At 54.5% G+C, this 27,836-nt stretch overlaps 1 protein-coding gene and 1 long non-coding RNA gene across 3 annotated transcripts; one reads left to right on the forward strand and one right to left on the reverse strand.

The window, feature by feature from the left end:
* Nucleotides 1–318: 318 nt before the first annotated feature.
* Nucleotides 319–27,715, reverse strand: LOC121170272. Its single transcript, XR_005885939.1, has 3 exons — nucleotides 27,621–27,715; nucleotides 20,768–20,963; nucleotides 319–445 (listed from the first exon to the last, which is right to left on the reverse strand). It is a non-coding gene; the product is annotated as an uncharacterized LOC121170272 (long non-coding RNA).
* Nucleotides 22,771–25,671, forward strand: GGT6 (gamma-glutamyltransferase 6). Of its 2 annotated transcripts, XM_041001337.1 has the most exons (4): nucleotides 22,771–22,929; nucleotides 23,475–23,671; nucleotides 23,761–23,874; nucleotides 24,304–25,671. In XM_041001337.1, exons 1-4 carry the CDS (start codon nucleotides 22,793–22,795, stop codon nucleotides 25,320–25,322), a joined length of 1,467 nt encoding a protein of 488 aa, XP_040857271.1. In that variant the 5' UTR covers nucleotides 22,771–22,792; the 3' UTR covers nucleotides 25,323–25,671. The 2 variants fall into 2 exon arrangements, with proteins under 2 accessions (XP_040857271.1, XP_040857272.1); XM_041001338.1 differs by lacking the exon at nucleotides 23,761–23,874.
* Nucleotides 27,716–27,836: the final 121 nt, after the last annotated feature.

Genomic DNA, 27,836 nt, shown 5'->3' on the forward strand with positions numbered 1-27,836 from the left:
TAGGGTGGAATCTCTAGCAGTGACCTTGGGAGACGCTGCTGCAGCTCGCAGCCCAGTCGGTGCGGCGGCCCCACAGCTCTGAGCATGGGAGCTAGAGGTCCAAAAACAGAATCTCGGCTGGTGAAGTATCGTCTGTTCATGCAAGACCAAAAAGAGGACCACACACGGGCAGGCCAGAGGAGGGAATCCCTGGCCCCACAGCTGTTGAGCACCTGACTGTACACCTGGACGGGCAGGCCAGCAGGGCTGGGGGTGGTGTGCAAAAAGCAGGGGGCGAGGTAGGGGAGAAGGGAAAAAACAGGCACCCACCTGGGAAGGAGGAGTGATAGATTGTAAGAATTCTGTCCTGTCCAGCCTCAGTTGGGTATCTGGGCCCTCCAGGGTGGGGGTACAGGGAGCTGCCTGGGCTGAGCACTCCAAATCTCCCAGGGCTGAAGCAGGGACTCTGTTGAAGACAGAGACGGGGGTTGGGGGGGACTCACCATGGGTCCTGGGAAAGCAGATGGTACAAGATTCAAACCATCCCCCCCTGGCTCCCTGCCCTCGGCAGACAGGCCACTGAGTCAGTAGCTGGAGGGGAGCCTAGAAGAGAAACAGATGAAGCAGGAGCCTAAGGAGGAAGGGGAGGAGGAGGAAGCCGAGGGGTGGGGGTGGGGCGGCCAGTGCTGTGAGCTCTGCTCCCAAGCCCAGGGGGCTCCTTGGAGGCCACATGCCCCCACTCCATCCTCCCACCCCCTCCCCCCACACACACAGACATACACTCCCCTGCTGCCCAGTACCAGGCTGGGAGGGCGGCGAGTCCTGATGAACCTGGCTGAACTCCCTCTGCATACACCAGCCCTGATGTCAGCGAGCAAGTGGAGGCCGACCCCCCACCGACTGCTGGGGGCCCTGGCACCCGACCTTCCCACTCCCCTTCACCTGGCTCTGACCCCTCTGCCGCCCGCCTGTCTTTTGCTCAGCTCTGGTTCGAGGCTCCAAGCAGGATGTTTGGCAACAAATCCCCCTGCCAGCCAGCTCACATGGCCCAGTTCCTGGCCCAGACAAAGCCACAAAGTGAGCATGGTCAGAGTCCTGGGCTTCAGCCTGAGCAACAGAGTCCCTGAGGGACCAAGGACAGGCCCAGGATCACACCACACAGCTTGCAGAGGCAGGATTACAACTCAAGACGCTGCCCCCAGACAGGCTCGTGCTTCTGCTGATTCCAGTCCCCTCTCCAGCCCAGCCTCTTCCCACCTGTCTCCAGCCCTCATCCCTAATCCCTCCCGGAAGGTCCCACCTGCTCCCAAACCCCCTCAGGCCTGGAGGGACACAGGTCAGATTTACAGGGTGGACACAGGAAGCAGGAGAGGAGCAGGTGTTCAGCATGGGATTAAGACACCATATCAGAGTGCCTGGGTTCGAGTCCCCACTCTCCTTTTGATCCAGCTTCCCATGGAAGCACACCCTGATAGGTAGCACATGGTGTCACAAGCCATCTTTTTGGCAGCCTCCCATGCAGGAGACTCAGATGGAATTCTGGACTCATAGCATTGACCTGGCCCAGACCCCAGATGTGGTGAGCTAGGGAGTGAACCAGCAGGTGGAAGATCTCTCTCTCACTGCCTTTCCAAAGAATGATGGACTCTGTCCACCTGCCTGGACGAGGCAGCCCCTGCAGCCCCAGGGGCTCTGCTGTGAATACACTCATGTAAGTGCAGGCACGCGTCAGACCCCATCCACAGAGCGCGCATGCTGTCTGTCTCTAATTCTGGCGTGTCAATTGCTCCGTGAATGCTCATAAACGTTGGGTGAGTGAATGTCTAGGAGGAGGGGACTTATGGGGAGTGGGTGGGACCAGCAGGTCTGCTGGATGAATGAACAATGTGGGAGGGGGCTGGAAAGGGGCATGGATGGCCTTCAAATTCTGGTTGGGAAAGTTAAGAGGACCCTTTGCAAAAATGGGCCACAGTGATTACAGGGAATTATAGATTAGGGGAGGGGTTCCCAGACACACCTCTAAGGTCCTACCAAAGGCAGCAGCTGTCAAACCCACTGGGGAGCCTTCCAAGCTGTTCCACCAAGAAAGACCAAGATGGAGGGCCATGGACCAGATCAGACCCATAGTCTGTCCAGCTCTGATTGGCCCCGCCATGCCCTGCATGGAGGCCCCAGCAATCAGGCCTGCCAGTTAGTAAGGTGTGTGGAACAGCCATAGCCCACCCCTGCCAGGCTGCAACTGTAGGTGAACCAAGGGGAACACGCTACCAGAGCTTCCAAAGAGACGTATACTCCAGTCCCGAACCCCCAACGCCCCAATCCTTGCCGAACACATCATCCTCCCACCCACAGCTCCTCCCTCCCCCCCTATCCTGAAATCCAGCCCCTGGCCCTGGAAACCATCGCTTTGTTTTGAGTTCCACAGGGGTGGGGAAGCAGGGTTTATGTTTATCTTTTCCTGCCAGGTTGCTGGGTTCAGGAGCCAAATGGAATGATAAGGAGGGAGGTAGAAGATATGGGGGACAGGGGTCATGGGGAGGCCGTGCGAGAGCAGAGGCCCATGGCGACCACATCTTGTAGTCTTTGAGTCTCGTCTCCAGCCAGGACCAGGGCAGTGCCCAGGACACGGACACGGGGGCCACTGCCTCCCGCCTTGCCCATCACTCTGTCTATTTAATGCAGAGCACAGGGCCTGAGCCTGGAACCTCCAGGTTCCTAGGAGGCTGGGAAGAGGGAACTCCAACTGTGGTCTGCCAAACCTTCCTTCAAGCCCCGTCTCCCCTTCAGAGGACACCCAGATACGTTTGTCACATTTGTCTTTCTTTGCCCATCCTGCTCACGCGTGCAAGTGTGAGTGTGTCTGTGTAGGGGAAAGAATTCTGGACTCTGTACTGCCCACACACACACCTGTACGTGTGTTGGGGGCGTGTTTGTCAGCACCTGCAAGTGGAAGAGGGCTTTAAAGAATTTGCTCCCAGGAGGTGATTGTGCACAGGCATCTATGCATGTCTGTGTGACACGTGTCAGCAGGGTGCGTCCTATGCAGCCAGTTCTGCCCATGTGCGTGCACACAAGTGTCGTGTAGGTCCACAGGCACACACGGGCTCAATGTCTAAGTGTGAGCATGAGCATCTGCCTCCTTGCTGGTGACTCGACCAGAGCCAACTTGGGTTCTGCGGAAGGTGCACAGGATCCCCTCTTGCAAAGGCTCCTGCATGTGCGATTCACACCGATTTGGGAAGGTGGGGTCTGAGCAGCACTTCCTGCCCTTCAGGACCAAGCTGGAACCCTGTTGATCCTGCTGGAGGAGGAACTGCCCACAGAGAACAAAGGCATCCCCCAACCCCCCCCCACCCATGGAAGAGCTGGAGGTCCTTCCGCAAGGGAGGAGAGGCCAGGCTGTGAGGTGAGATCAGCGGTTTCCAGCCCGGATAAGGCTGCTGGGCTCACACTTTCCATTGCCAGGACCCTCCCTCCTTCCCCTCCTAGCCCTCCTCCTGCTCCAGACCCAGCCCCTAGGCCCAGTTCCCACACCCTGAGAACTGGGCAGCCAGCGGGGGAGGACCCAGGATGGGCAGACACTTGTCTCAGCCCTTGGGCTAGCATGCTACCTTAGTGTGTTCTGGCCATGGAGGACTAGGGCTCAGCAGGCAAGCCAGGCCCACCACAGAGACCCATACAGCTCAAATCCAGACTCCCATGCCCCGAGAAACCCTCCAAGAGAGAGAAGACAACTCAACCCCTCGGTGGCAGCTGCAGTCCCTGTATGTTACTCTCTCCATTCTGCCACGTTGTGCCCAGCTGCGCCAACGCAGGGGACCTGAGGGGCAAAAACCAGGCCCCTTCGCCTTTTGCCCCTGGTTCCCCCCAAAACGTCCCACCCAGCAGTCTGATCCCTCCAGCTCTGCCTGGACACCTCTCCTCCCCCTTCCCAGAAAAGGGGCAGGAGGGGGGAAGGGGAGGGGTTATTTATAGGGCCTGGCTCAGCGGGGTAGACAAGAGGAGCCAGCACTCCAGGGCCTTCCCTAGGGGCCCCATGGGCTGGGCAGTGTCTGCTTTCACCCCCAGAGTGGGCCATGTGGGTGGAGAGGCCAGGCCACGGCAGGGGGCTGGGCTGAGGCCTGAGCCCGGGCTCTCTGGAGCCACCTGTAGCCCAGGGCTAAGTTGGGAAGCACTTGGGGGGGTGGGGGGATTGGTGGCAGGGGATGCAAGCAGGGAAGGTCCAGGGGGCAGCTGCTCCTTCTTGTGAAGGCCACCAAGCTGTCACCTCCTTCATCAGCCCCTAGGCGTCTCACTCAAACTGAACTGTTGCAGCTGGAACCCCCATTCCTGATCCATGAATCTCGCCTGCCAACAGGGTCATGCCTTCAGGTGCCATGGAAGACCCTTCCTATTGGAACCACACCCACCCAATCCTTCACCCAAACAAAATACATAGGACTCTCCACACTCCTGGAACGTGACCTGCCCTGGACCCCCTACCCCACGGCATCCCCTCCACTTGCCCTAGATTGTCCAGCTCTTTAGAATCCAACTTACAGGCCACCACCTCCAGGCAGCCTTCCTTGATAAGGCTGTGGCCACTCCTTCACTGACCCACTAACCGTGCCCCCTCTGTAGGCTGTGGCAGGCCCCTCCTCTCCTTCTTGCCTCCCACCTCCTCAGCAGGGCTGCCGTCTGTTCTCCAGGGTGCATCCAGGCAGACATTCCTTCTTCATCAGGCCAGGGACTCCCCAAAGGGAAGGACCTTGTCTTCCTTCTCCTTCTGTCCCCTTGCTCAGCCTGCAGTCCCACTTATGGGATGGATGGGTGAGAGAAGGAGGTCCCAAATGCAGGAGTGAGCAAACTAAGGAAAGACCCCATCAGCACCTCCTGGTATCCCAGTGGGCGGGAAGGTGGCAGGGGCAGCTCGGGCCAGGTCTCAGTGACACAGCTCGGCCCTGGGCAGCAGCCAGATCGGTCACTCTCATTCTTTCCAGATCAAAGTTCCCCCAGGGAAGAGCTGGGAACCTGACACTGGCATGGAGAGGTGGAGCCAGCTGGCCCGAGCAAGGGGAGGGCACCCGGAGGCCAACACCTGTCCCCAGCTCCAGGACACCAGGCTAAACAGCCTAGGGAGGGGCCTGGATGCCACAGCCACCTACTCCTGCCCAGCCCCACCTACACCCAGGAAGAAGCATACTGGTTGTTGGGGTGGGGCAGAGGGGCAGGGAGGGTGTCCCTGGGTCTAGGCCCTCCTGAACCAGAATGTCTCAGAACTCCAAGTCCCACCAGGACCTCCCCCGGGGCCATCTCCTTCCAGCTTTTACTGGCCCTGCCCACCTTCCAGCCCCTCCCAGAATGTCTCTGTCTCAGCTCCTTTCTGTCCTGGCTCTCTCACAATGGGTGTGAGGTAGAGTAGCCAGTCCTCCCTTCTGCAGCCTCCTTGTTACACTAAGCCAGACTGAGATCCCAGGAGCAGGCAGGGAGGAAGTGGGCATAGCTGGCCTGGAACAGGAGGCAGGTGTCACAGGGCCAGGTCCCTAAGCAGGCCTTCTGCTACTTCATAAATTCAACTTAATCATGCAAATGTGAATATAGGAAAAGGCATTGCCCACATACATGCATTTAGTATGTAGAGTTAGGCATAGCCATCCGGCTTGTCAGGCATTTGGGGGGAGGTCTTGGATTTCATTAAGGGGATACTCCTGTACATATGTGCGTGGTATGGTACGTGTGTGTCTGTGTGCATATTGTGCACATGGGCTTAAAGGAAAGTAGCAGGGACCAGGGCTGTGGAGTAAAGGGCTAAGCTGCCACTTGTAATGTTGGCATCCTATAGGGGCACCGCTCCAAATCGCAGATGCCCCACTTTCAATCCAGTTCCTTGCTAATGTGCTTGGGAAACTATTGGAAGATAACCCAAGTACTTGGACCCCTGCATCCACATGGGAGACTCAGAGGAAGCTCCTGGCTCCTGACTTCAGACTGATTTAGCTCTGGTCATTGTAGCCACTTAGAGAGTGAACCAGGTGACAAAAGATTCTGTTCTCTCCTGCTCTCACACACACACACACACTTAGAACATGATTCAAGAAAAAACTAGAAACTGTTTTGACCTTTCTCCTGTGGCCTCAGGTTGAGCATGAGTGGTCAAGATGCACCACTGAGGTGCACCACACAGATCTGGGGCATGCGCATTCTGCAGAGTGACTGTGAAACACACCTGAGTGGCTGTGAAACACACCTAACAGTAGCAGAATAGCATAAAAAGAAGTCACATGCCAGGCACTGCTATGTGGCACCTCAGGTTAGCTGCCATTTGCAATACAAACACCTCCTACAGGTATCAGTTCAAGTCCCCGGTGGTTGCTCCACTTCTGATCCAGCTCCCTGCTAATGCGTCTGGGAAAACAGTGAAGGATGGCCCAAGTGCTCAAGTCGCTGCTGCATGGAAGGCCTAGATGGAGCTCTCTGGCTTCAGCCTGGCCCAACCCTGGCTGTCACAGCCATTTAAGGAGTGAACCAGCCAATGGAAGGTCTGTCTCTCAATCTCCCCATTTCTCAATTGCTCTATAATTCTACCTTTCAAATAAATAAATGTTGGGGTTGTTTTTAAGTCAAATTATTCTGGGCCCAGCATGGTAACCTAGTGGCTAAAGTCCTCACCTTGCATGCACCAGGACCCCATATGAATGCTGGTTCATATCGCAGTTGCTCCACTTCCTTTGCAGCTCCTTGCTTATGGCCTGGGAAAGCAGTCGACGACAGCCCCAAGCCTTGGGACCCTGCACCCACGAGAGAAACCCAGAAGAATTTCCCAGCTCCCTGGCTTCGGATCAGAGCCCAGCTGCAGCCATTGCAGCCATTCGGGGAGTAAACCAGCAGATGGAAGATCTTTCTCTCTGTCTCTCCTTCTCTCTGTAATCTGCCTTTCCAATATAAATCAATAAACAAATACATCTTTTTAAAAAAGTCAAAGTATTCTGGTTATAGTCACAGAGATGTATTACTCTTGCGATATAGTGTAACAAGTTAGCTAAGGTTAGGGAAACTGAAACTCAAGGGGCCCTGAAAAGTGACGCTCTCTAACTGTGGGCTTCCTACTCTCTCCTTCCCAGCCCGCATCTGATGCATCTGGGCATAAGCTCAGACCCCATCTGGGTTATAAAGTGGATGGTGGAGCTGGGTGGGGAGGGTTCCACCCCTTCCTTAGCAGACGAACTGGGAGGAGGTGAGCAGGAGAGCTCTTTGCACCTGGAAGGGCTTGCTTATGCTGCTGCAGTTTTCTCACTTTCCACTCCTAACCAGTATCAGGACACACTTAGAGGTACCCCTTCTGCTTGTTCTTTTTATTTTTCTCTCTCTCTCTCTCAGCTCCACCCTGGCCCCAGCTTCCTGCCAATCGGACTGTAGGAGACGGCAGTGGTGGCTCCAGGTCGCTACTACACATACAAGAGACAGACCTGCATGGTTGTGCTCCTGGGTCCTGGCTTCAGCCCTGGCCCAGGTCCAGCCACAGGCATTTAGGGAGTGAGCCCAGCAGACGGGAGCACACTCTCTCTCCCTCCTTCTCTTTGTCTCCCAGATAAAATTTTTATTTAATTATTTTTATTGGAAAGGGAGATAGAGAGGAGAGACAAAGAAAAAGATCTGTCTGCTGGTTCCCTTTCCAAATGGCCATAACAGCCACAGCTGAGCCAATCTGAAGCCAGGAGCTTCTCCCAGGTCTCCCACGCGGGTGCAGGGTCCCAAGGCTTTGGGCCGTCCTCGACTGCTTTCTCAAGCCACAAGCAGGGAGCTGGATGGGAAGTGGAACAGCGGGACATGAACCAACACCCATATGAGATGCCAATGCTTGCAGGCAGAATATTAGTCAATTGAGCTATTGCACTGGCTCCAGAAAACAACATTTTTTAAAGTGACAAAGTAAAAGAAACCTAAACCTAGAGTCAGGTGCATAGCTATGGCAATGGCAAATGAAATGCATCATTTTCAGACAGCATTTAAGCAAAGCTAAACCTACAAAAACACAGGGGCTTACAAGAAGCTGTAACTAGCCATAAATCTGCTAAATACATTGTCAAACCTAAACATCATCTGTAATCACTCATTTTATTATATTTAGTTGGTACTGAAAGATTTGTCTTATTGGGGACTGGTGTTTTGCATAATGGGTAAAGCTGCTATGTGCTGTGCTAGCATCCTACATGGACAAGGGTTGTGTCCCAGCTTCCCCATTTGTAACGCAGCTCCCTGCTAATGGCCTCTCCCACGGGGAGACTCAGATGAAGCTCCTGCCTTCAGCCTAGCTCAGTTCCGGCCATAGCAGCCACCTGGGAAACAAACTGGAAGATGAATGGCTTTCTCTACCTCTCGCTCCCCTGCCCTGCTCTGTCTCTTCTTTTCTCTCTGTATCTCTCCTTCACTCTCTGTAACTTTTGCAAATAAATAAAGAATATCCTTTTTAAAAATAACAACAAAGTGTTTATTTGTTTAAAAGACAGACTTACAGTCGGGGCGGAGGAGGGCTACAGAAGGAGATCTTCCATCTGCTGGTTCATTCCCCTAATGGTTCATTCCACAATGGCCTGGGGCTGGGCCAGGTAGATGAGGAGCCAGAAACTCCAACTGAGTCTCCCACAAGGATGGCACGAACCCATGAACCCAGGGAGGAGCCGGAACGCAAACCAGTGTTCATGTGGGAGGCCAGCACTGCAGGTGGTGGCTTGACACAGTGCAGCACAATGTGCCAGCCCCATGTACTACAGTGTTAAGGATATTGGAGCTGGGGGTCAGGGGACACTATTGTGTACTGGATACTGCTGGTGGCCTAGCTCACATCCTCCTGGCTATATCTCTGTTGTCAACCAAATGTGTCACCAAATGCTCTTAACCCAAGCGTGTTTCACTTTCTTCTTCAGGGTGCTTGGAGTCAATGCTGCCAGAGGCTACCCTCCCCTAGCAGCACGGGAGCCACCAGATGGGTGCTTCCTTCTGGAGCGCTACAGGATTCTAAAGTCCCTCGGTGGAACTGAGCACAATTCACCCACAATGGAGATCTCCATAACAACCCAGATTGGTTCACCAGCTTCCTGCCATCACCTCGTCTTTAAAGATTTATTTGTTTTTATTGGAGAGGCAGATTTATAAAGATGAGGAAAGACAGAGAGAGAAAGATCTTCCATCCTCTATTTCACTTCCCAATGGCTGGAACTGAGATCAGTCTGGAACTAGCAGCCAGGAGTTTCTTTTGGGTCTCCCATGTGGATGTAGGGGCTCAAGCACTTCGGGCCTTCCTCCCATCCTTCGCTGCCTTCCTGGGCCATTAGCAGAGAGCTGGCTCAAAAGTAGAGCACCTGGGACTAGAACGGATAACCATATCAGATGCTGGTGCTGCAGGTAGAAGCTTACCAGCACCTAAACATTCTTCTTCTTCTTTTTAAAAGGATTTATTTATTTTTATTAGAAAGGCAGATCTACAGAGAGAAAAGACAGACAGGAAGATCTTTCATCTGCTGATTCACTCCCCAAGTGGGTGCAACAGTCAGAGCTGAGCCAACCTGAAGCCAGAGGCCAAGAGCTTGTTCCAAGGCCGTCCTCGACTGCTTTCCCAGGCCACAACAGAGAGCTGGATGGGAAACGGGGCCACCAAGACACAAAGCTGTGCCCATATGGGATCCTGGTGCGTGCAAGTTGAGGACTTCAGCCACTACCGTGCCAGGCCCCTAAATGTTCTTTTTTTTCAAAACTTCATTTTACTGAAAAAAGGCAGAGATCTCCTATTGGTTGGGTTCCTCCCCAAATGCCTCCAAAAGCCAGGGCTGGATCAGACCACAGCTCGAGGGTGGAAGGTAGAACCCAAGTTGCACCAATAGGAAGCTAGAGCCAGGAGCCAGAAGCCCATCTCACACCTGGGACACTCTGGCGGGGAGCAGGGGGATTGCAAGCATCCCAAGATATGTCTCTGTACCAAGTGCCTATCCCCCACAGCAACTTCCTGCACCCATGGCCCAACTCAGACCCCTTTCCACCAAGGTCTTGGCTTCTGATTCTCAGCAGAATCAGAGAGGCATGGCTTGTTTCTGTATTGAGATCCAACTTGTATTCATTAAATGTATTCCACACACATAAATTCAGTAGCTCCTAGTCTATCCACAAGGAGTTGGAATTTGCATCCTCCCGAGTGGGCATCCTGTATCCATCAGCAGTCCCCTCCCCATCCCACACTATCGTTCTCTGACCTTGGCAGCTGCTAGCCTCAATGGGCACTTCCTATCATCTGGCCCATGTAGCTCGTGGTCTTGTGGGGTCAACTTCCTTCCCCCAGCATGTTTTCAAGGTTTGTCTGGGCTGGGGCATATGTCATTATCTCTATCTTTTTTATGGATGAATGTGAGTTGATCACATGTCAGAGCAAAATATTAACAAGTTCATCAATGTGAGCCATCTAGGACTTCCATTCCAGTGACACAGGTTAGTGTGCACACAGTTGACCACTTGGTCACACTGTGGCAGGTGACAAGAGGAAGTGAGCTCAGACCGTGGGGTACCTGTTCGGTCCACAGTGGCCTGACGAGGTGTTGTACAAAGCCAAGAATTGCCTTGAGACTCAGCGAGGCAGGCTGAGGCAGGCACGCCCCAGCCCGAGCCCCGGGGTGCTGTGTCAGGGAGCAGAGGGTGTGTGGGGTGGGGGGAGGCGGGAAGGGAGGATGAGTTAGGCAGACAAGACGAGCGGGAGTGGAGCTGTAAGACCCTAGGCGGGTCTGGGCAAGAGGAAGGCACATCCCCGTCATATGCAGGTGGGATTTGGTGGGGCCCTGAAATGAACAACGCCCAAACTGGGAAAACCACACAGAGAAGTTGAGAAATCTGTTAATGACAGTGGGGAAGCTTAACTACCAAGGAGGGGTGCAGCTCTCTCGGCCTCTCCCCCAGGGCCCTGTGTAAGGGGCTGGAAGTAGGTGGAAGAGGGAGCTTCCATCCTCTCCCCCCGCAACTCCTCCCAGCACCTCCAGAGTCCTGGCAGGTCACCACCAGCCCCTAACCGGCTCCCCCTTCCAGGGCACCTCCTTCTGCCCTTGCACACCACCCACCTCTGCAGTCTCTCTCCCCTCTTCCCGCTTGGAATCTCAGCTGCTCCTCTCTTCTAGTCCCTTCTCTACCAGTTTACGTGACCCAGGTCATTGCAGTGCTGCTCCATCCAGCTCCCCATGCCCCTGCCCCACGTGCCCCACGTGCCCCAGTCCCTGTGGTCTCTCCTGATCAGCATCCCATTGCCAAGTTCCTCACTTGGGATTGCAGGAACTTCATTCACCCATTTCCCAGGTGGGCCATTATACTGGGACCTTCAGTTGCCCAGGCATGCATCCCAGTAAAAAACTGACAAGATGTAATGGGACCTCCAGCTAATGAGACTCAGTGAGAGAAAAGGTGGGAGCCTCCAGACCCGGACCCACTTTTACTTTATACCCAGGCAGGATGAGAGCGTGCTGACCAATGTGCAGGGGTGGGTGGGGCATCCTGGCAGCACGGGGTGGGGGGAAGGTGGGAGGTCTTGGTCCAGCAGCAGGTGGTCCCATAGTAAAACCAGGGAGTATTTGGAAAGGCCATGACTTTTGGAGGTGGTCAGCCCTGTGTCACCACACCCTATCCTTCCCATCTTCATGCAGTGCCCCTCAAAACTCCTCTCACCCTAGCCGGGTACCCGCAGCTCCTCGCAGTCCCTTCCCAGACCCTGTTAGCCCCAGCCACCCTCCCATCACTTCCCACGCCCCGTGGAGCTTCCCAGACTGCATTCCACTCACCACTCCTCTTGTCCCGCCACCCACATCCCCACTAGGGATAAGGAGAACCTGCCTTGGATTTTTCTCTATATGACACAGAAAGTGGAAAAGAGGGGTGACCAGGGGCTCAGGGGACGGGAGCTTGTTTAATGGGGTACAGACTTCAAGTGGCAGGATGAAAAGGCTCCCGAGTGGCACTATGGTGCTGCTTGCACAACAGTGGGAATGTCCTTCATGCCACCAAACCGTACACTTGGAAGTACTTAAAATGTTAGCGAATTAATATTTCACCAAGATAAAAAAGATTAGTGTTTTCATCTCTCACTCTACAAGACCCAGCTACTGGCCACTCCCTGCCCGACCCAGTCCTCTCTGCTTCTCCCCATCTCCCGTGGTACGTCCTCACCGCCACAGACCAAGCCCCCTGCACTGACCAGGACCCCATATCTCCATGACCCTCAGCCCCTCTAAGTCCCTGGAGTTATCCCTGCCCTCCCTGGCCCCCAGCTCTACATGCCTTTTGCCTCGGTCCCTGTGGGTACACCACATCCCCAACCCTGCAGCCTTCCAACCCTGCTGTGCCACACCCCCATCCCATTCCCTCTCAGTTACCTGCTTTCAGATAACATGGTCTGTGCATTCCCAGGGCTGTTTCACCTCACTGGGTGAGGATGAGTTGGGAATTGTGACACCTGCCCATGGTGGTTTAGCAAGTAAGACCAGCTATGAGACGGGAAATTGCTTTGTCACAGTATTGACTAAGACCCCGAGACAATAGGTGCCCATAGGTCCCACCTTCCAGGATAAGGTCAACGCAGTGAAGTGGGGTCTGCAAAAACAGCTGGGACCCTCAACTAGCCACTCTTCCAGCTCGTAAGAAGGACAGAGTTGAAGAAGGCTCCAAAATTACAGGTAGAGTTTCTTTGGTGAGATCATAGAAGCATTACCACCACCACCACTGGCTCTGGGCAAAGGGGAAGAAGTGGGGGTGCTCAACCCTCACATCAGGTCTAAGACAATTGGGTCTATGAAGACCCGGAGAGCTCAGGCTGCACAGCCCTGGCCATCGGTGGCCCTGACAGTTCCAGCTAGAAGGGCTGACACATAGATAGGATACGAGTGCTCAGAACCCTAAAGAGTGCTTCAGATGGGTTCCTGATTCATGCCTCAGAAATCCATCCTGCCTGTGAGAGACCAACTCCCTCCTGCCACAAGCAATTGTAAACCAGGATAGAAAGTACATGAGGTGCGTTTCAAGGCAGTGAACAACAGGTAGCACAGGGCTGTGATGCCAGACAGCAAAGACACCAACATGGTAGCCGTCCTGGCTCTCGTCTCTGCCCTATGGGGACACGGATCCAGCACCAAGCACCAGCTTCGGGTTGCCCTGAGTTGAGGAGGCAAAGACCAGAGCTCAAAGTTCAGCGCAGCTTGGAGGGGAAAGGGCTGAGGGAGGCACTTCCTGGAGAAAGAGCCCAGATGTCTGCAGGGGTATCCTTGGGTCTGGGCTGGGAGCTGACAGGCTGATATGAGAGAAGCATCAAAGCCAGAAAAACACCATAAAGATGGAGACCAAATGACACCTGCAGGGATGCAGATAACCCAGCTGGAGTTTAGGATTCATATATGGATTCTGGCACTGACCTTGTGGCACAGCAAGTTAAGCCACCGCCTGTAATCCCTGCAACCCATGCAGTGCCGGTTCCCATCCCAGCTGCTCTACTTCTGATCCAGCTCCCTGCTGGTGCACCTGGGAAAGCAGCAGAGTCCAGCAAGTGGCGTGTCCACCCGCGTTGGAATGCTGATGTCACAGGCAGCAGCTTCGCCTGGCCAGCCCCTGCCGCTTCAGAATCGGAGCATCTCGTCTAAGATTGCCCTCAGAAGCTCAGCTCTTGGCGGCAGCTGCTCGAGGCAAAGCGGTCTGGGTCCCTGGGGAATGAAAGGTGCTCAGCCTCCGTGTCTCCACAGTCAGAGCCGTGAGAGCCGAGCCACCGTGGAGATGTCTGGGGGGCTGCTGACCGTCTCTGCTCGCAGCCGCTGGGCTGCTTCAGTTAACACACAGAAGGGACCTGTTCTTTTCCTTGACAATTGGCGCGGAGGATCTTCCACTAAGGACAACGTCTTCCACAGCAGCTTGTCCCTTCTTAAGTGAATCAGCCGTTTGTAAAGTGCTGATTTCCTTGGGGTATTATACCCAGAAACTTTGTATCCATCATCAACGATCTCGCCATTTCTCCACCCAGGCTTCCCTGTCAATTAGTAAATGTCACTATAAATGTGATATTTGTTCTTTTCTTTTTTTTCTTTTTCTGTTTAGTAGAATTCATGTTGCTGTGACAGGGGCTCTTTCTTTTATTTTTAATTTTTTTCTTTGAAGATTTGTTCCTTTACTTGAGGGAGAGAGAGAAAGAAATCTTCTGTTTATTGGGTAACTCCCCAAACGGCCACCAAGGCTGGGGACTGAATCAGACGGAGCCCAGCGCTCCATCCTGCCCTCCCACACGGGTGCAGGGGCCCAAGCGCCTGGGTCAGCCTCTGCTGCTTTCCCAGATGCATCAGCACAGAGCCTGAGAGGATGCAGGGCAGCTGGGCCTGGAGCCACTGCTCTGTTAGGGAATGCCAGCATTGGAGCCAGAAGCTTGGCTCACTCTGCCACAGCATCAGCACCGGGATTCTTTTCAAACGGATGTTACCCAATGTCTAGAACTGGATCTGGCTCAGACAAGTATAACAAACTAGTGTGAGCTTATTTTAGTAACCAAATAATAATAATAATAATTGAAATTCATGCCTAGTTTTTTCATAATACACATTCTCCACAACCTTTTTGAAGACCCTGTCCTAGAAGCAGTACAGGTGGGTCAGCAATCATTGGTCTATCCGTGCAGACGACGAGGCAGGCAGTGCTTCTCAGTGGGTTGTGCACCTGTGGGAAGCAGATAGGAAAGAATCCGCCTGTGCGATCCCAGCTACAATGTGCAAATCCTCAGGGATTTGGAAAAGGCACCCTTTCGGGGGTAGAAGTTAGACCAGTGGCTGACAGGAGCCCTGGGGCGAGAGGTGAGACACAGGGTCACAGGGAGACGTTTTGCTGTTGGAAATGCTCTTTGGACTGTGATATGGGCTGCTGGCTACAGACAAGCAAACTGGCCACTGTTGTTTACATTGTATCCTAATCTGATCATGATGATCCAACACAGGGACAAGCACTGTGGCTAGCTGGTTAAGCCACCATCTATGACCCTGTACGAGTGCTGGTTCAAGTCCTGGCTACCCTGCTTCCCATCTGGCTCCCTGCTAACGCACGTGGGAGAGCAAACAAAGATGGCCTGAATGAGGGGGCCTCCGTCACTCTCATGGGAGGCCTGGGTGGAGTCCTGAGCTCCTGGCTCCTGGCTTTGGCTTAACCTAGCCCTGGCTGTTGCAGCCATTTGAGGAGTGAGCCAGGAGATGAAAGATCTCTCTCTCTCTCTCTCTGTATATATACACATATGTACATACATACATATATATATTATATATATTAAAATCTAGTGCAAAAGGACTGGGTAGTAGTGGCTTTGAAAGTAAAACTAAAGGGCCCAGTTTGGTAGCCTAGTGATTAAAGTCCTCACCTTGCCCACTCCAGGATCCCAGATGGGCACCAGTTTGTACCCCAGCAGCACCGCTTCCCATCCAGCTCCCTGCTTGTGGCCTAGGGAGGCAGTCAAGGACGGCCTAAAACCTTGGGATCCTGCACCCGCATGGGACACCTGGAGGAGGGTCCTGGCTTCAGATGAGCTCAGCTCTGGCCATTGCAGCCACTTGGGGAGTGAACCAACAGATAGAAGATCTTCCTCTCTGTCTCTCCTCCTCTCCGTATATCTGATTTTGCAGTAAGAATAACTAAATCAAAGAAAGAGAGAGAGAGAGAGAGAGAGAGAGAAAGAAAAGAGAAGAAAAGAAAGAAAGAAAGAAAGGAAGGAAGGAAGGAAGAAAGAAAGAAAGAAAGAAAAGAAAGGAAGAAAGAAAAAAGGGCCTAGCACAGTAGCTTATTGGCTAAAGTCCTCACCTTGTACATGCCAGGATCCCATATGGTGCCGGTTCTAATCCTGGCAGCTCCACTTCCCATCCAGCTCCCTGCTTGTGGCCTGGGAAAGCAGTAGAGGACGGCCCAAAGCCTTGGGACCCTGCACCCATGTGAGAGAACATGAAGAAGCTCCTGGCTTCAGATCAGTTTTGTCCATTGCAGCCACTTGGGGAGTGAACCAGCAGATGGAAAATCTTTCCATCTCTCCTCTCTGTAGATCTGAGTTTCCAATAAAAGTAAATAAAATAAATCTTTAAGAAAGAGAGAGGACGGAAGGAAGGAAAGAAGGAAAGGAGGGAGGGAGGAAGGGAAGCTTGTGAGACACACAGACGGGATGAGAGGCAGCTGTAGGAGCCCGAGTTGAACGAGGCCCGTCCTAGAGCGCCCCCTGGAGACAAGATGTAGCATTGGCAACCATGAACCCAGGGACGCGTGAGCTGCACCCAGGACCCAGAGACTGAGTCGGCTAAAATGACTTGGAAGAACTCACAAAAGGACACCACTGGGTGACAATCCAACTGTGCCCACACACAGAACTCAAGATGCTTCCATACCAGCAGTTCATGCTGTGCTGGTCCAAGTCAGAACTTTGCTGAGCCACCTCCTCTTCTTCCCCAGCCACAGAGAGACCACAAGCCACCTGTGTGTGAGGACAGCCCTGGTAACTCATCAGCTGGGAAGTCACCTGGACTCTCGCTGTCCCACACACCCCCTTCCTGTTGTTGAGGGTAGACTGCGGTGTTGCAAGCGAATTCGGCCTTGATTGGTTTTTATAGTTGAGAGAGAAAGAGCTCCCAACCCCTGCTTTATACCCTAAATGCCACAACAGCCAAGCCTGGGCCAGGTTGAAACCAGACGTCAAGAATTCAGTCCAGATCACCTGAGTGGATAGAAAGCGTTCAGCCCATGAGCCACCACCACTGCCCCACAGGCTCTGCAGCAGAAGGCCGCTGGAGGGAGGAGCTCCAAGCCAGGAGCTTCTCCCGGGTCTCCCATGTGGGTGCAGGGTCCCAAGGCTCTGGACCATCCTCTGCTGCTTTCCCAGGCCACAAGCAGGGAGCTGGATGGGACGTGGAGCAGCCAGGTCTCAAACTGGTACCCATATGGGATGTTGTGCCGCAGATAGAGATTAACTACTATCCCACTCTTTGATTTTTTAATTGTAATATGAAATTTGTTTATCACTTGAAGCGACCCAGGATGCTCACTTCAAGAGGATGGTAATCATTGGTCCCTAGGACACATCTGAGGGGAGAGTGGGAAATAAACAGCCAAATTGCTTCTCATGGTACCCTGTGCATCCTGCTTATTAAGCCTTGCAGGGGTACAAATCGGGGTTCACATCCCCAAGGGGACGAGAAATCCATTGGCATGGACTTGGGGGTTAGTCCCACTGGCTGATTCGTCAACCAGCCCCTCTGAGCTTCATGCAGCCCCGTCCTCCAGCCCCATGCTAGTGGCATACAAGGTGTGAGCTCCAGGTAGAAATGAGGGGGGACAGGAAAAGCGTTGGGGGGAACCATGTCTCAGAGTCAGAAATATGGGGAAGGGTCATCGACCAAGCTCGGTCCTGTGTCCAGCCCTTGGTTCCATTAGGTAAACTGAGGATGGAGGACAGAGGAGGACAGAGGACAGAGGCCCTCCCTCAGCTGCCGTGATGGAGGCTGGCACCGGCTGAGGCTAGCCCCTGTTGGAGGAATGAACTGAGAATCATCCTGCATTTGTATGTCCTCACAGCCAACTTTACATTCAAGTACTTTCAAATCAAGCCGTTGAGGGTGCTTCAACAAACATGTGGAAAGTGGCATTAAAATGAATGTGGGTGCAAAACAAATGTTGAAACCTGCATCTACTTTATGTCATAATTTGTATTTTGGTACAAACACACACTTGATGTGCCTGCATAATTTATTTTTTTAATATATTTGTTTTTATTGGAAAGACAGATATACAGGGAGGAGGAGAGATAGAGAGGAAGATCTTCCATCTGATGGTTCACTCCCCAAGCAGCTGCAAATGGCCGGTGCTTCGTGGATCCAAAGCCAGGAGCCAGGAACTTCTTCCTGTTCTCCTACATGGGTGCAGGGTCCCAAGGCTTTGGGCCGTCCTCCACTGCTTTCCCAGGCCACAAGCAGGGAGCTGGATGGAAGCAGGGCTGCCGGGATTAGAACCAGCGCCCATCTGGGATCCCAGTATGTTCAAGGCAAGGACTTTAACCGCTACGCTATCGCGCCGGGCCCCGCATAGTTTCTCATACCATGCATTTCCATCCGTGTAAACTCCTGGAAGACTGCGTGGGTTTTAGCCACTTGAAGCATCTGTGCCTGCATCTCTTGCCAACCTGTGCCCACCACCTGCAGGCCCCAGACAGCCTGGGGATGTCAAGGACTCAAGCCCCTGCTGCCGTTTGCAGCTTTTTGACTCAGAGAGACCTCCCTCACCCTCCAGCACCCTGGCCGTGGGGAGTCCCCTTGTCTTCTTCCCTTTCTGGGGTGTGGGCTGCACCTATGCCCAGAAGGTGCCTGCTCTGAGGGATCCCCAAATGAAGCAGGTGGTGCACTCGCGCCACCTTGTGGTCACGTTTCCCTGGTTCAGCCGCTAGTCCTACACCTGTCAGACTAGGAGCAGTGCAGAGAAGCAACACCCGCAGCAAACGCGGTTGCGATTAGGAAAAGCAGGGCAGGCAGCCGCGACAAGTGGGAAATGCTTAACGGTGCCCAATAGCAGCCAGAGCACTTCTGACAGGGATGGAAGTCGTGAATAAAGAACTGAGGCTAGCAGGAAAGAGATCCCAGTTGCGTCTCTTCTGCTTCAGAAACATCAGGGACCAGGTGCGTGGGGACACAGCAGCCAGGCAGGTTAGCCCTCCGCTGCTGCTACGCCTTCATCCCGTATTAGAGCTTCGGAATGCTAATGTGCTTCGAGGAGGCATCACTGCCTAAGCGCTTGGGCCCTGACAATTGTATAGGAGACCCGGCTGGCATTCCAGACTCCTGCTTCAGGCTGGCCCAGTACGAGTGGGATTATTATGAACACTGTAGTGGAGGTGTGGGTGGGAGGGGGTGAGGCAGCACAGACAAGGCCTCTCTGTCTCTCCCTTTGTATTTCAAATAAATAAACTTTTTATTATTTATTTTTATTGAAAAGTCAAATATACAGAGAGGAAGAGAGACAAAGATCTTCCATCCTCTGATTCACTCCCCAAGTGGCCACAATGGCCAGAGCTCAGCCTATCCGAAGCCAGGGGCCAGGAGCTTCCTCCAGGTCTCCCACATAGGTACAGGGTCCCAGGGCCTTGGGCCTTCCTCCAATGCTTTCCCATGCCGCATGCAGGGAGCTGGATGGGAAGTGGGGCGCAGGGACATGATCCAGGGCCCATATGGGATCCCGGAGTGTGCAAGGCGAGGACTTCAGCCAGTAGACTACCATACCAGGCCCATAAATAAACTTTTTAAAAAGAATTGGCAAAAGGGGCTGGCACCATGGCTCAACAGATTAACCCACTATCTGTAAACACCAACACCCCATGTAAGTGCTGGTTCTAGTCCCAGCTGCTCCACTTCTGATCCACCGCCCTGCTTATGGCCTGGGAAAACAGCAGAAGATGGTTGGGTCCATGCAGCCACATGGGAGAGAGACCTCAAAGAAACTCGTGGATCCTAACTTCCAACTGCAACTGTTGCAGCCATTTGGGAAGTGAACCAGTGGGAACAGAAGATCTGTTTCTCTCTGTAGATCTGCCTTTCAAAATAAAATCAAATATAGATTTTTTAAAGATTGGCAAATATCTTGCTAAAAAAAAGAAATATAACATTGTGGCACAGCAGGACACCTCATCTCCCATGTGTATCCCACTCCCACGTCCTGTGTCCCAGCTGTTCCCACTTCTGACTGCCTGCCTGCCGGGAAGTGCCCCTGGGAAGGTAGCCCCAATGCTCAGACCTCCATCCCTCACACAGGAGATCCAGATGGCGTTCCAGGTTCCTGGCTTCAGCCTGGACCAGTGCTGGCCATTGTGGCCTTTGGGGGAATAAACCAGAGAATGGAAGATTCCTCCATCTCTGTCAGTCACCTTTCAGATAGATAGATACGCTTTTCTTTTTTTTTAATAAAGAGTTGTTACAAAAGCAATTGAGCAAGCAACGACCTCTAACTGGAATTGAACTTCCTCCATTCTGCCGTCAGCTCTAAGATTCTTCCCACGTGCCAGCAAGGTCAAAGACACACAGATGGCGTCCTGCCCTGTCCTCCGGGTTCCTGCCCCTGTGCCCCAGTGCCCCGTGTGCTCTGCTGTGCAGCTACCTCTGCGGCTGCCCGCTCTGCAAGCTGCCCTGCGGGGACAGATGTGGTCATCAGCTGCCCACAAAAGAATGGAACAGAAAACAAGTGTAGCCTGGCGTGTGGCACAGTCAGGCAGAAGGGATTGCCGTTCCCAGCGTAAGCAGACACACTGAGGGGACGTGTGGCCGCCGTCTCCGTTGTCAGAGCACCACTGCCCTCCGCGCTTTCATGGCCCTGAACTCAGCGGGAGATGCTCTAAGCACTGCTGTCCCCACCAGGCCGAAGCGAGTGACTCCTGGATCCCCTGCTCCTCGGCATAGAGAACAAAACACATGGAGGGGGAGCTGAGCTGACTCCCCACTGGAGAGGCACCTGGGATGGTGGCTGCCATGTGCCTTGTCGGTCTGGACTACACCTCCTGCTGGGTCCCATCTGTCTTCTGCGTGACACATACCACGGCCATCCCAGTCCCTGGCAGGTGGCATGTGCCTTGGCAACTCCTCTGTGATCACGTATAAACACATACTGCTGGAGGGAATACCCACACACGCTCACACCCACCACCACCAGGGACATCCCTGCTCTGAGAAGCAGCGTGGAGGTTCTGTGGATTCCAGCTGCACTCTCAGGAAGTGTGTAACCAGGTATCAGTTCAGAATCGCACCATACCTACCCTGGAGTCAACGGAGCTCCAGTTCTATCCAAGACCCTGTTCTAGCGAAAGGACCACGGCGGCATTCAGAAGTCAGCTGCTCAGCTCCAGCATCTGCTACCCGCTCTATGCTGGCAGTGGCTTCTCTTTTCTGCCAGCCTGTTTGTTCCTGAAGGCCTCAAACACTGTCTCCAATCATGTCTGCAGCTGGGGTTACCTGAAAAAGAATTTGTTTAAACCAAAGAATCTGGACATAGCACACAGACACCTTGCAAAGAAAAACCACCCTCAAGTTGTCGCCGAGTCTATCATGAGAGTCAAATCCCAGTATACCCGCGGGGCAGGGGGTGCAACTACAGCGAACCTGGGGTAAGTCATACACACAGACCGCCTGAGCCAGAGTCCCTTCTGGAACTAGGACAGACTGTAGAAATCCTAGTGGCTGGCCTGAACTGTTCCTTGTCTCTGGGACCCCTCGGGTTGGAGGGAGCCCCAGGCCTACCAGAGCACATGCTCATAGAAGGAGGGGCCACCAGCCATTGGCTGTTTCTGCCTCCACCGCCACTCCCAGCACGAGCCGTGCAACAGCCATTCGGATGGCATTAGCACCGCTGCCCACAGGACCATCTGGGGGGCTTCTGTGACTACTACGGGACCTGGGGGTTATAGTCAGAGACACTGATGGCATTGGCGTGGGCTGGGGGCTGAGGGAGGAACCAGAAGATGGGTGCTTTGACTGAAATCACTGCAGCGCTGCAGCTGATTCTCCAGTTCAGAGGCTCAGGTTTGATTCAGCTGATCTGCCTCAGCTTTAAAGGCTTTTACATTATTTATTTTTAATGGAAAGGCAGAGTTAGAGAGAAGGAGAGACAAAGAGATCTTCCATCTGCTGGTTCACTCCCCAAATGGCCCCAATGGCCGAAGCTGAGCTGATCTGAAGCCAGGAGCCAGGAGTTTCCTCCAGGTTTCCCATGCTGGTGCAGGGTCCCAAGGCTTTGGGCCATCCTCGACTGCTTTTCCAGGCCACAAGCAGGGAGCTGGATGAGAAATGGGGCCGTCAGGACCAAAATCGGCATCCATACAGGATCCCGGTGCAGGCAAGAACTTTAGCTGCTAGGTTACCGCGCCAGGCACAACACTTGGACTTTTCTTCAAGTATTTTTATTGACACACAATGCAGTGACAAGTGCCCTGGCCATAAAAGTGCAGTCCGATGAATTATCGACACACCCACACCACCAGGGGCCAACCCCTGGATGAGCAGACAACACCACCTGTGCCTCTTCCACTTGCATCTCATTAGTGGAGGGCAGCCTCTCCTGCTGCTGGGCTCTCTGTGGCATCCAGGAAGTGTGGCACATGCACTCAGACCTGCATCTCCTTGTCAATGGCTCATTCTCGCTCGCGTAAGCAGAGTATCCCTTTGTGTGGTTTACGCCACTCATACAGCTGATAATGAGCGGCTGGGCAGCCTCCAGCCTGGGCCTGTTCCAAGCACTGCAAGCACCACTGAGCCACACAGCTCCCTGTTGCCAGTCCCAGGGGAAAGGTCGCTTCCGGGCGATGGCGCCACCTGCTGGACAACAACCGCTGGACCCGCCCAGGGAGTTGGCGCAGCCACCCAAGCAAGTGGGTCCTGGGACAGTACAATCGCCACCTCCTACGGGAGCTTGGAGCGACCTTGAGCCCAGCCAGAGAGCAGACTCCCCTGCGGAGCTGTAGCTCTTCAGTCCACAGTCCCTGGGTTAGAGTCTGGACAGGCCAGGGACTCAGGGGCTGCTCCCCCAACAAGGAGGGGAGTCGAGCAAGTGAATGGAAACTCTCAACAGTTAGGACACCGGGAAGCCACGGTGAGAGCCCCTCAGGCTCATGTCCTAATGGGCCAGCCTCCCTGCCACCTCCCTGCCCACGTCCTGCCCAGACCTGTTTGAGATTCTAACACCACCCTTTCCCAAGGTCACCACACCTCCGACCCGCCCACTGGGGCTGGCCTGAGTCTCCGTGGGCAGGCAGGTGGGCAGGAGGGCTGGAGCCGGCAGGGAGGCCATGGAAGGCACCACCGAGCCTGTGCTCTACCACAAGCTACAGCTCTGGGAGCCCAGTGTGGAGGAGGAAGAGGAAGAAGAGGAAGAGACAGTAGAGCCACTTGTCCCCTACCCCTGGCAGCCCCAGGACTACGCCCGGTGAGTCAGGGAGTGGTCACGGCTCCTCCTGGTAGAGGTTGGGCAGGCCTCCCCAACTCCCAGGAGCCCCCAAGACAGCCAGGCAGCCCTGGGCTTGGCTCCACTCCAGGGACGTTCCTGTTGAGTGTGGGGACCCTGGGCTCAAATCCCAGAGCCAACCAGAGCCAGCCCCTCCAAAACCCCTGCATCTGAATGGACATTATACCAAAGCCAGCCCCTGTGCTGTCTGCTGCCAAAGGTCCCAGTCCCAGGAACACCTGCCGGGCAGATCGGTGCCACACCTGGCTGAGCCCTGCTCCCCTCCCTCCCGCCTAAGTCACCTCTGGCTAGACCCTGCCTCTCCAGGTGTTATCGCACAAGCTCTTCCCCCCTCCTCCCCAGGGCCAGGACCCTCATTTCCTCCTTGGCAATTTCATGCTTTTCTTGTAAAAAATCTGACATCCAGAGCTGGGCGGGGGGGGGGGAGGACATCTCCCTGGCTTCTGTCAGAGCTCTCTGGCGCATACCTGCTCAGCCCTGGCTCAGCACTGCCCTCCTCTCTGCAGATACAAGTTTGCTGGGCTGCCCGGCACCTGCGCCCGCATTGCTGCCGCGCTCTTGCTGTTGGTCGTTGCCTGCTCCCTGGCCATTAGGCAGCTCCAAGCCAGGGATGACTCCAACTCGGACCCCACAGCCCTGCCCCCTGGGGGACACACTCACCACTCTGGCGTTTACCACCATGCGGCCATCATCAGCCCCGCAGGTCAGTGCCCCCCGGGGGGGGGTGAGGGGAAGGGCGGCTGGGTCTAATGGCCTGGGCCCCCTCTCGTGACAGCCCCTTGCTCACGGCAGCCACGTGCTCCCACTTGGGCCAAGAGCTGCTTGTTGCAGGGGGTAACATCGTGGATGCAGGAGTGGGCGCTGCTCTGTGCCTGGCAGTGGTACACCCTCACACCACAGGGCTAGGTAAGTGACATGACACTGGCAGCTACCCTGCCAGGGCCTGGGCGGGCTCTGTGGGGGGGTCGATGGCCCTGATCTTAAGGCCAATGTGTGAGCAGGACCATAGACTCTGAGCCAGGACTCCAGGCCTTACAAGTAACCCCTTTCTTTTTTAAGACAAACAAAAAAGACTTGGAAAGGCAGATTTACAGAGAGAAAGAAAGACAGGCTAAAGGCAGGGAGCTGGAAGGGAAGTGGAGCAGGACATGAACCAGCACCCTTATGGAATATCAGCAGCACTTGTAGGTGGAGGATTAGCCAGTTGAGCCATCACACTAGCACATGACAAGTAACTGCTAATCCCAAACTCAGTCAGTGACCTGGAGATCAGACAAGCCCCTGACTCTTCCCCTGGGTATGCCCTGCCCTCGTGACTCCTTTGTCTTCTCCCAGGTGCCGTGTTCTGGGGCCTCTTCCACAACAGCTCCTCGGGCAATTCCACAGCCCTGACATCAGGCCCGGCCCAGGCGCTGGCCCCTGGCCTGGGGCTGCCAGCCACCCTGCCCACCCTGCATTTGCTGCACGCACGCTTTGGCTATCTGTCCTGGCCACACTTGCTACAGGGGCCCACCAAGCTGGCTCAAGAGGGCTTTACGGTGGACGCCACTCTGGCAAAGGCTCTGGCAGCCCAGGGCACAGGGAACCTGTGTCCCCTACTGTGCCACGCTGATGGCACGCCCCTGGGTCTTGGGGCCAGAGCCACCAACCCACAGTTGGCAGGTGTGCTCCGCAGAGCAGCGCATGCTCCCACCCCAGACCTCGCTGGGGAGGCCCTTCTAAGCTTGTTGGCCAGAGACCTAGGGCGGGAGGTGCCTTCCACACCTGTACCCACCTTGTTGCCAGCCCTGCAGCTCCCCGTGCCCCAGGGGCTTCTGCTTACCACTCCCAGCCCCTCAGCTGGCCCAGAAATGCTGACGCAGCTAGAAGCAGCTCTACACTCCGAGGGACCCAGCCCTGACCCCTGCCCATCACTCCTGCCAACTGCCGGGTCCCCTGGCAGCAGCGTCCTGGCCACCGTGGACAGCAGCGGCTCTGTGCTCCTCCTCACCTCCTCCCTCAATGGCTCCTTCGGCTCCGGACACCTGTCGCAGAGCACGGGGGTTCTGCTCAGCAACCTGGGGGCAGGAGCTACGCCCAGCACCTGGGCCTGCCCCCTCATACTCCGTGGTAGCCCCGGTGACACAGAGGCCGATGTGTTGGGACTGGTGGCTTCAGGGACCCCACAGATGGCCAAAGCCATGACTCACGCTTTGTTCGGCTACCTGGCAGGGACGCAAACCCAGCAGCAGCAGGGGCCAGCAGGGAGCCCCAGGACTTGTGGCCAAGGGACCCTGCTCCAGGTTGCTGCCTATGCAGAGCACGCTCATGTCTCCAGTGTCCCCAAAGGCTGCTGTCCCTTCCAGGGGCTCTAAGGGGGGGCGCGCGCAGGGACAGCGTCTGGCAGGGAACAGACTTGCTGTCTCCAAGCATGGAAGCAGGAGCCGGCAGGACAAGTGCAAGTGCATAAACAGTGCGTATCAGTCATGCGTTCACATCTGACCCAGTCAGTGGCCTATGCTCCAATTCCGGCATCCAGGGCTTGCACAAGCATTCTTCAAAGCTCTCCCACAGCCGTGTGCAATTGCTGGCTCTTATATCAGCCCAGGGGCCTGAAGACAATGAGGAGAGAGTAGACGGCCTCGGGCTGACATCTTAGATACAAGACAGACAAGCCAGGGGAGGATGACCCAGCCCCCAGCCTGGGCTCTGGGCTCTGGGGAGCAGGGCAAGGCAGAGCTTGTGCCCTGCTAGCACTCCTCCTCCCCTCCAAGCCACCCTTAGTCACTCTCCCTCAACCAGACTGCAAATAAAATAAAGGGTGGGTCTCCTTGGATTCCAGATCCTTTCCTGGGTGCCTCTTGGTTCATTTCCCACCAACACAAGTGACCAGTCCCCTGGGGGGGGGGGGGACACAGCATACCCCAGGGTCTTTCTGCTTCCACCCAGCTCAGCTGGCTGCCTGCCAGCCCTGTCTTTGCAAAGTACATCTCTCACTTTCACTTGAGAAGACAGCAGAGCCAGGCAGCCACTGAGGAGGGCTGAGGAGCAGGTGCCCTGCGTTCAGGGCACATGGGCCTGGAGCTGGCGAGGGGTCTCTCCTGACACAGTGTTCTGCAGAGGGCTTCTTGGTCCAAGGCCATGGCCAACAGCAACTTCCTTACCCACCCATGGTTGCGGCAGCTTTGAAGTTCCAGACTTCTCTTTCCCTGCCTGCCTCTCCCCACCCCCAGGAAAATCACTTCCAAGCTCTCCTAGGGCACTGCAATCCACACAGTTACTTTAGCCCCAAACCTGGCCTCCTTCTCTTTTCTTCTCCCTTAAAATGTCATAACCTGTCGCCTATCCTGGCCAGGTCTAAATCAGACAGCACCTGCCTGCGGTCCTATGGCCTTGAAACCATCCACCGTCGTCTCCTGCCGTGGATCATCCTGCGTTCCTCACTGACCAGCCAGAATCATTTCAGAAACACAAATCTGACCCAACCTTGTCCCTGCCCAAGACACTATGGAGACCTCCTGTCACACGAGGAAAGACATCCCATTCTGGGCCCTGCAGGGTCTTGCTGCTGAGACCCCTGGCCAGCTCATCCCCTCCAGTGCTGGAGTCTACTTTAGCTGTGTAGCTTCCATCCAAGATGTCAGCGAGGCCTCTCTTAGATCTCAGCCCTAGGGTACCTGCAGTCCTTATCCCTCAGCTCTCAGGCCAAACTTCACCTCCTTGTAGAGGTGGACACCCCCTCAAACCAGTAACTGCAAATATTTTTTATTTACTTGAATCTCTTTCAAAAGTTTACCCATCCCCTCCCCTCCCCAGGGACGAGTGTGATGGCTCAACTGGCTAATCCTCGACCTTGTAAGTGCTGGCATCTCATGTGGGCGCTGGTTCAAATCCTGGCTGCTCCGCTTCCCATCCAGCTGCCTGCTTGTGGCCTGGGAAAGCAGAGGAGGACAGCCCAACTCCAACACAAGGGAGAGGATCAGCTCAGCTCTGGCCATTGTAGCCATTGGGGAGTGAACCAGCAGATGGAAGATCTTTCTTTGTCTCTCCTTCTCTCTAAAATCTGCTTTCCAATACAAATAAATAAACCTTCTTTATTAAAAAAAAAAAAGGGGGGGCGGGGGAGAGGTTTGAAAGGCAGAGTTATACCCAGAGGTCTTGCATTCTTTGGTTCATGCCCCCAAATGGCTGACCCAGAGCCAGGAGCCAGGGTCCCAAGGTTTTGGGTCATCCTCGACTGCTTTCCCAGGCCACAGTAGGGAGCTGGATGGGAAGTGGAGCAGTCAGGACTCAAACCTGTGACCAGAAATATTAAAAAGTGATGTGCTTTCCGCGTTTCCCCAGGCCCCCTGAATTCCTTCTTTATTTCTCCCTAATTGTCTTTTTAAAAATATATTTCTCTAAAAAATATATTTATACATAAATATTACATAAATATATAATATATAAACGCATATTATATAAATATATAACTATAAAAAATCTATAAAATATTATTATATACATAAATATATATTATATATCTTTGTCTATTTCCTCAGCAGGGGCCCTATTTCCAAGGCCCCATCTAGCGCCCATAGGAGTCAGGAATTATGGCATCCATAACGAGGGGTTCCAAGTTTGTAATCCCGGGGCCCCCATGGGACCCCGCGAGGGTCAGGGTTTTCAGAAACCTGTCCAAGGAGACGTGAAGAGGCTGCGAGCGAGACGCGACAGGGCGAAACAGCCGGATCGGATCAGGGAACGGGAAAGGAGTCGGCTTGGCCAGGCTATTGAGGGCGGAAGAGCCAAAAGAGGGAAGGGCGGAAGAACCGCCCGCCCAGGCCCCGCCCAGGCCACCCAGGTTCCGCTCAAGTCCTCAAGCCCCACCCAGACCGCTCCAAGGCTCC

This window comes from Ochotona curzoniae, unplaced genomic scaffold (genome assembly GCF_017591425.1).
Source record: "Ochotona curzoniae isolate NIBS_2020 unplaced genomic scaffold, NIBS_Ocur_1.0 scaffold_2453, whole genome shotgun sequence".
Taxonomy (NCBI): Eukaryota; Metazoa; Chordata; class Mammalia; order Lagomorpha; family Ochotonidae; genus Ochotona; species Ochotona curzoniae.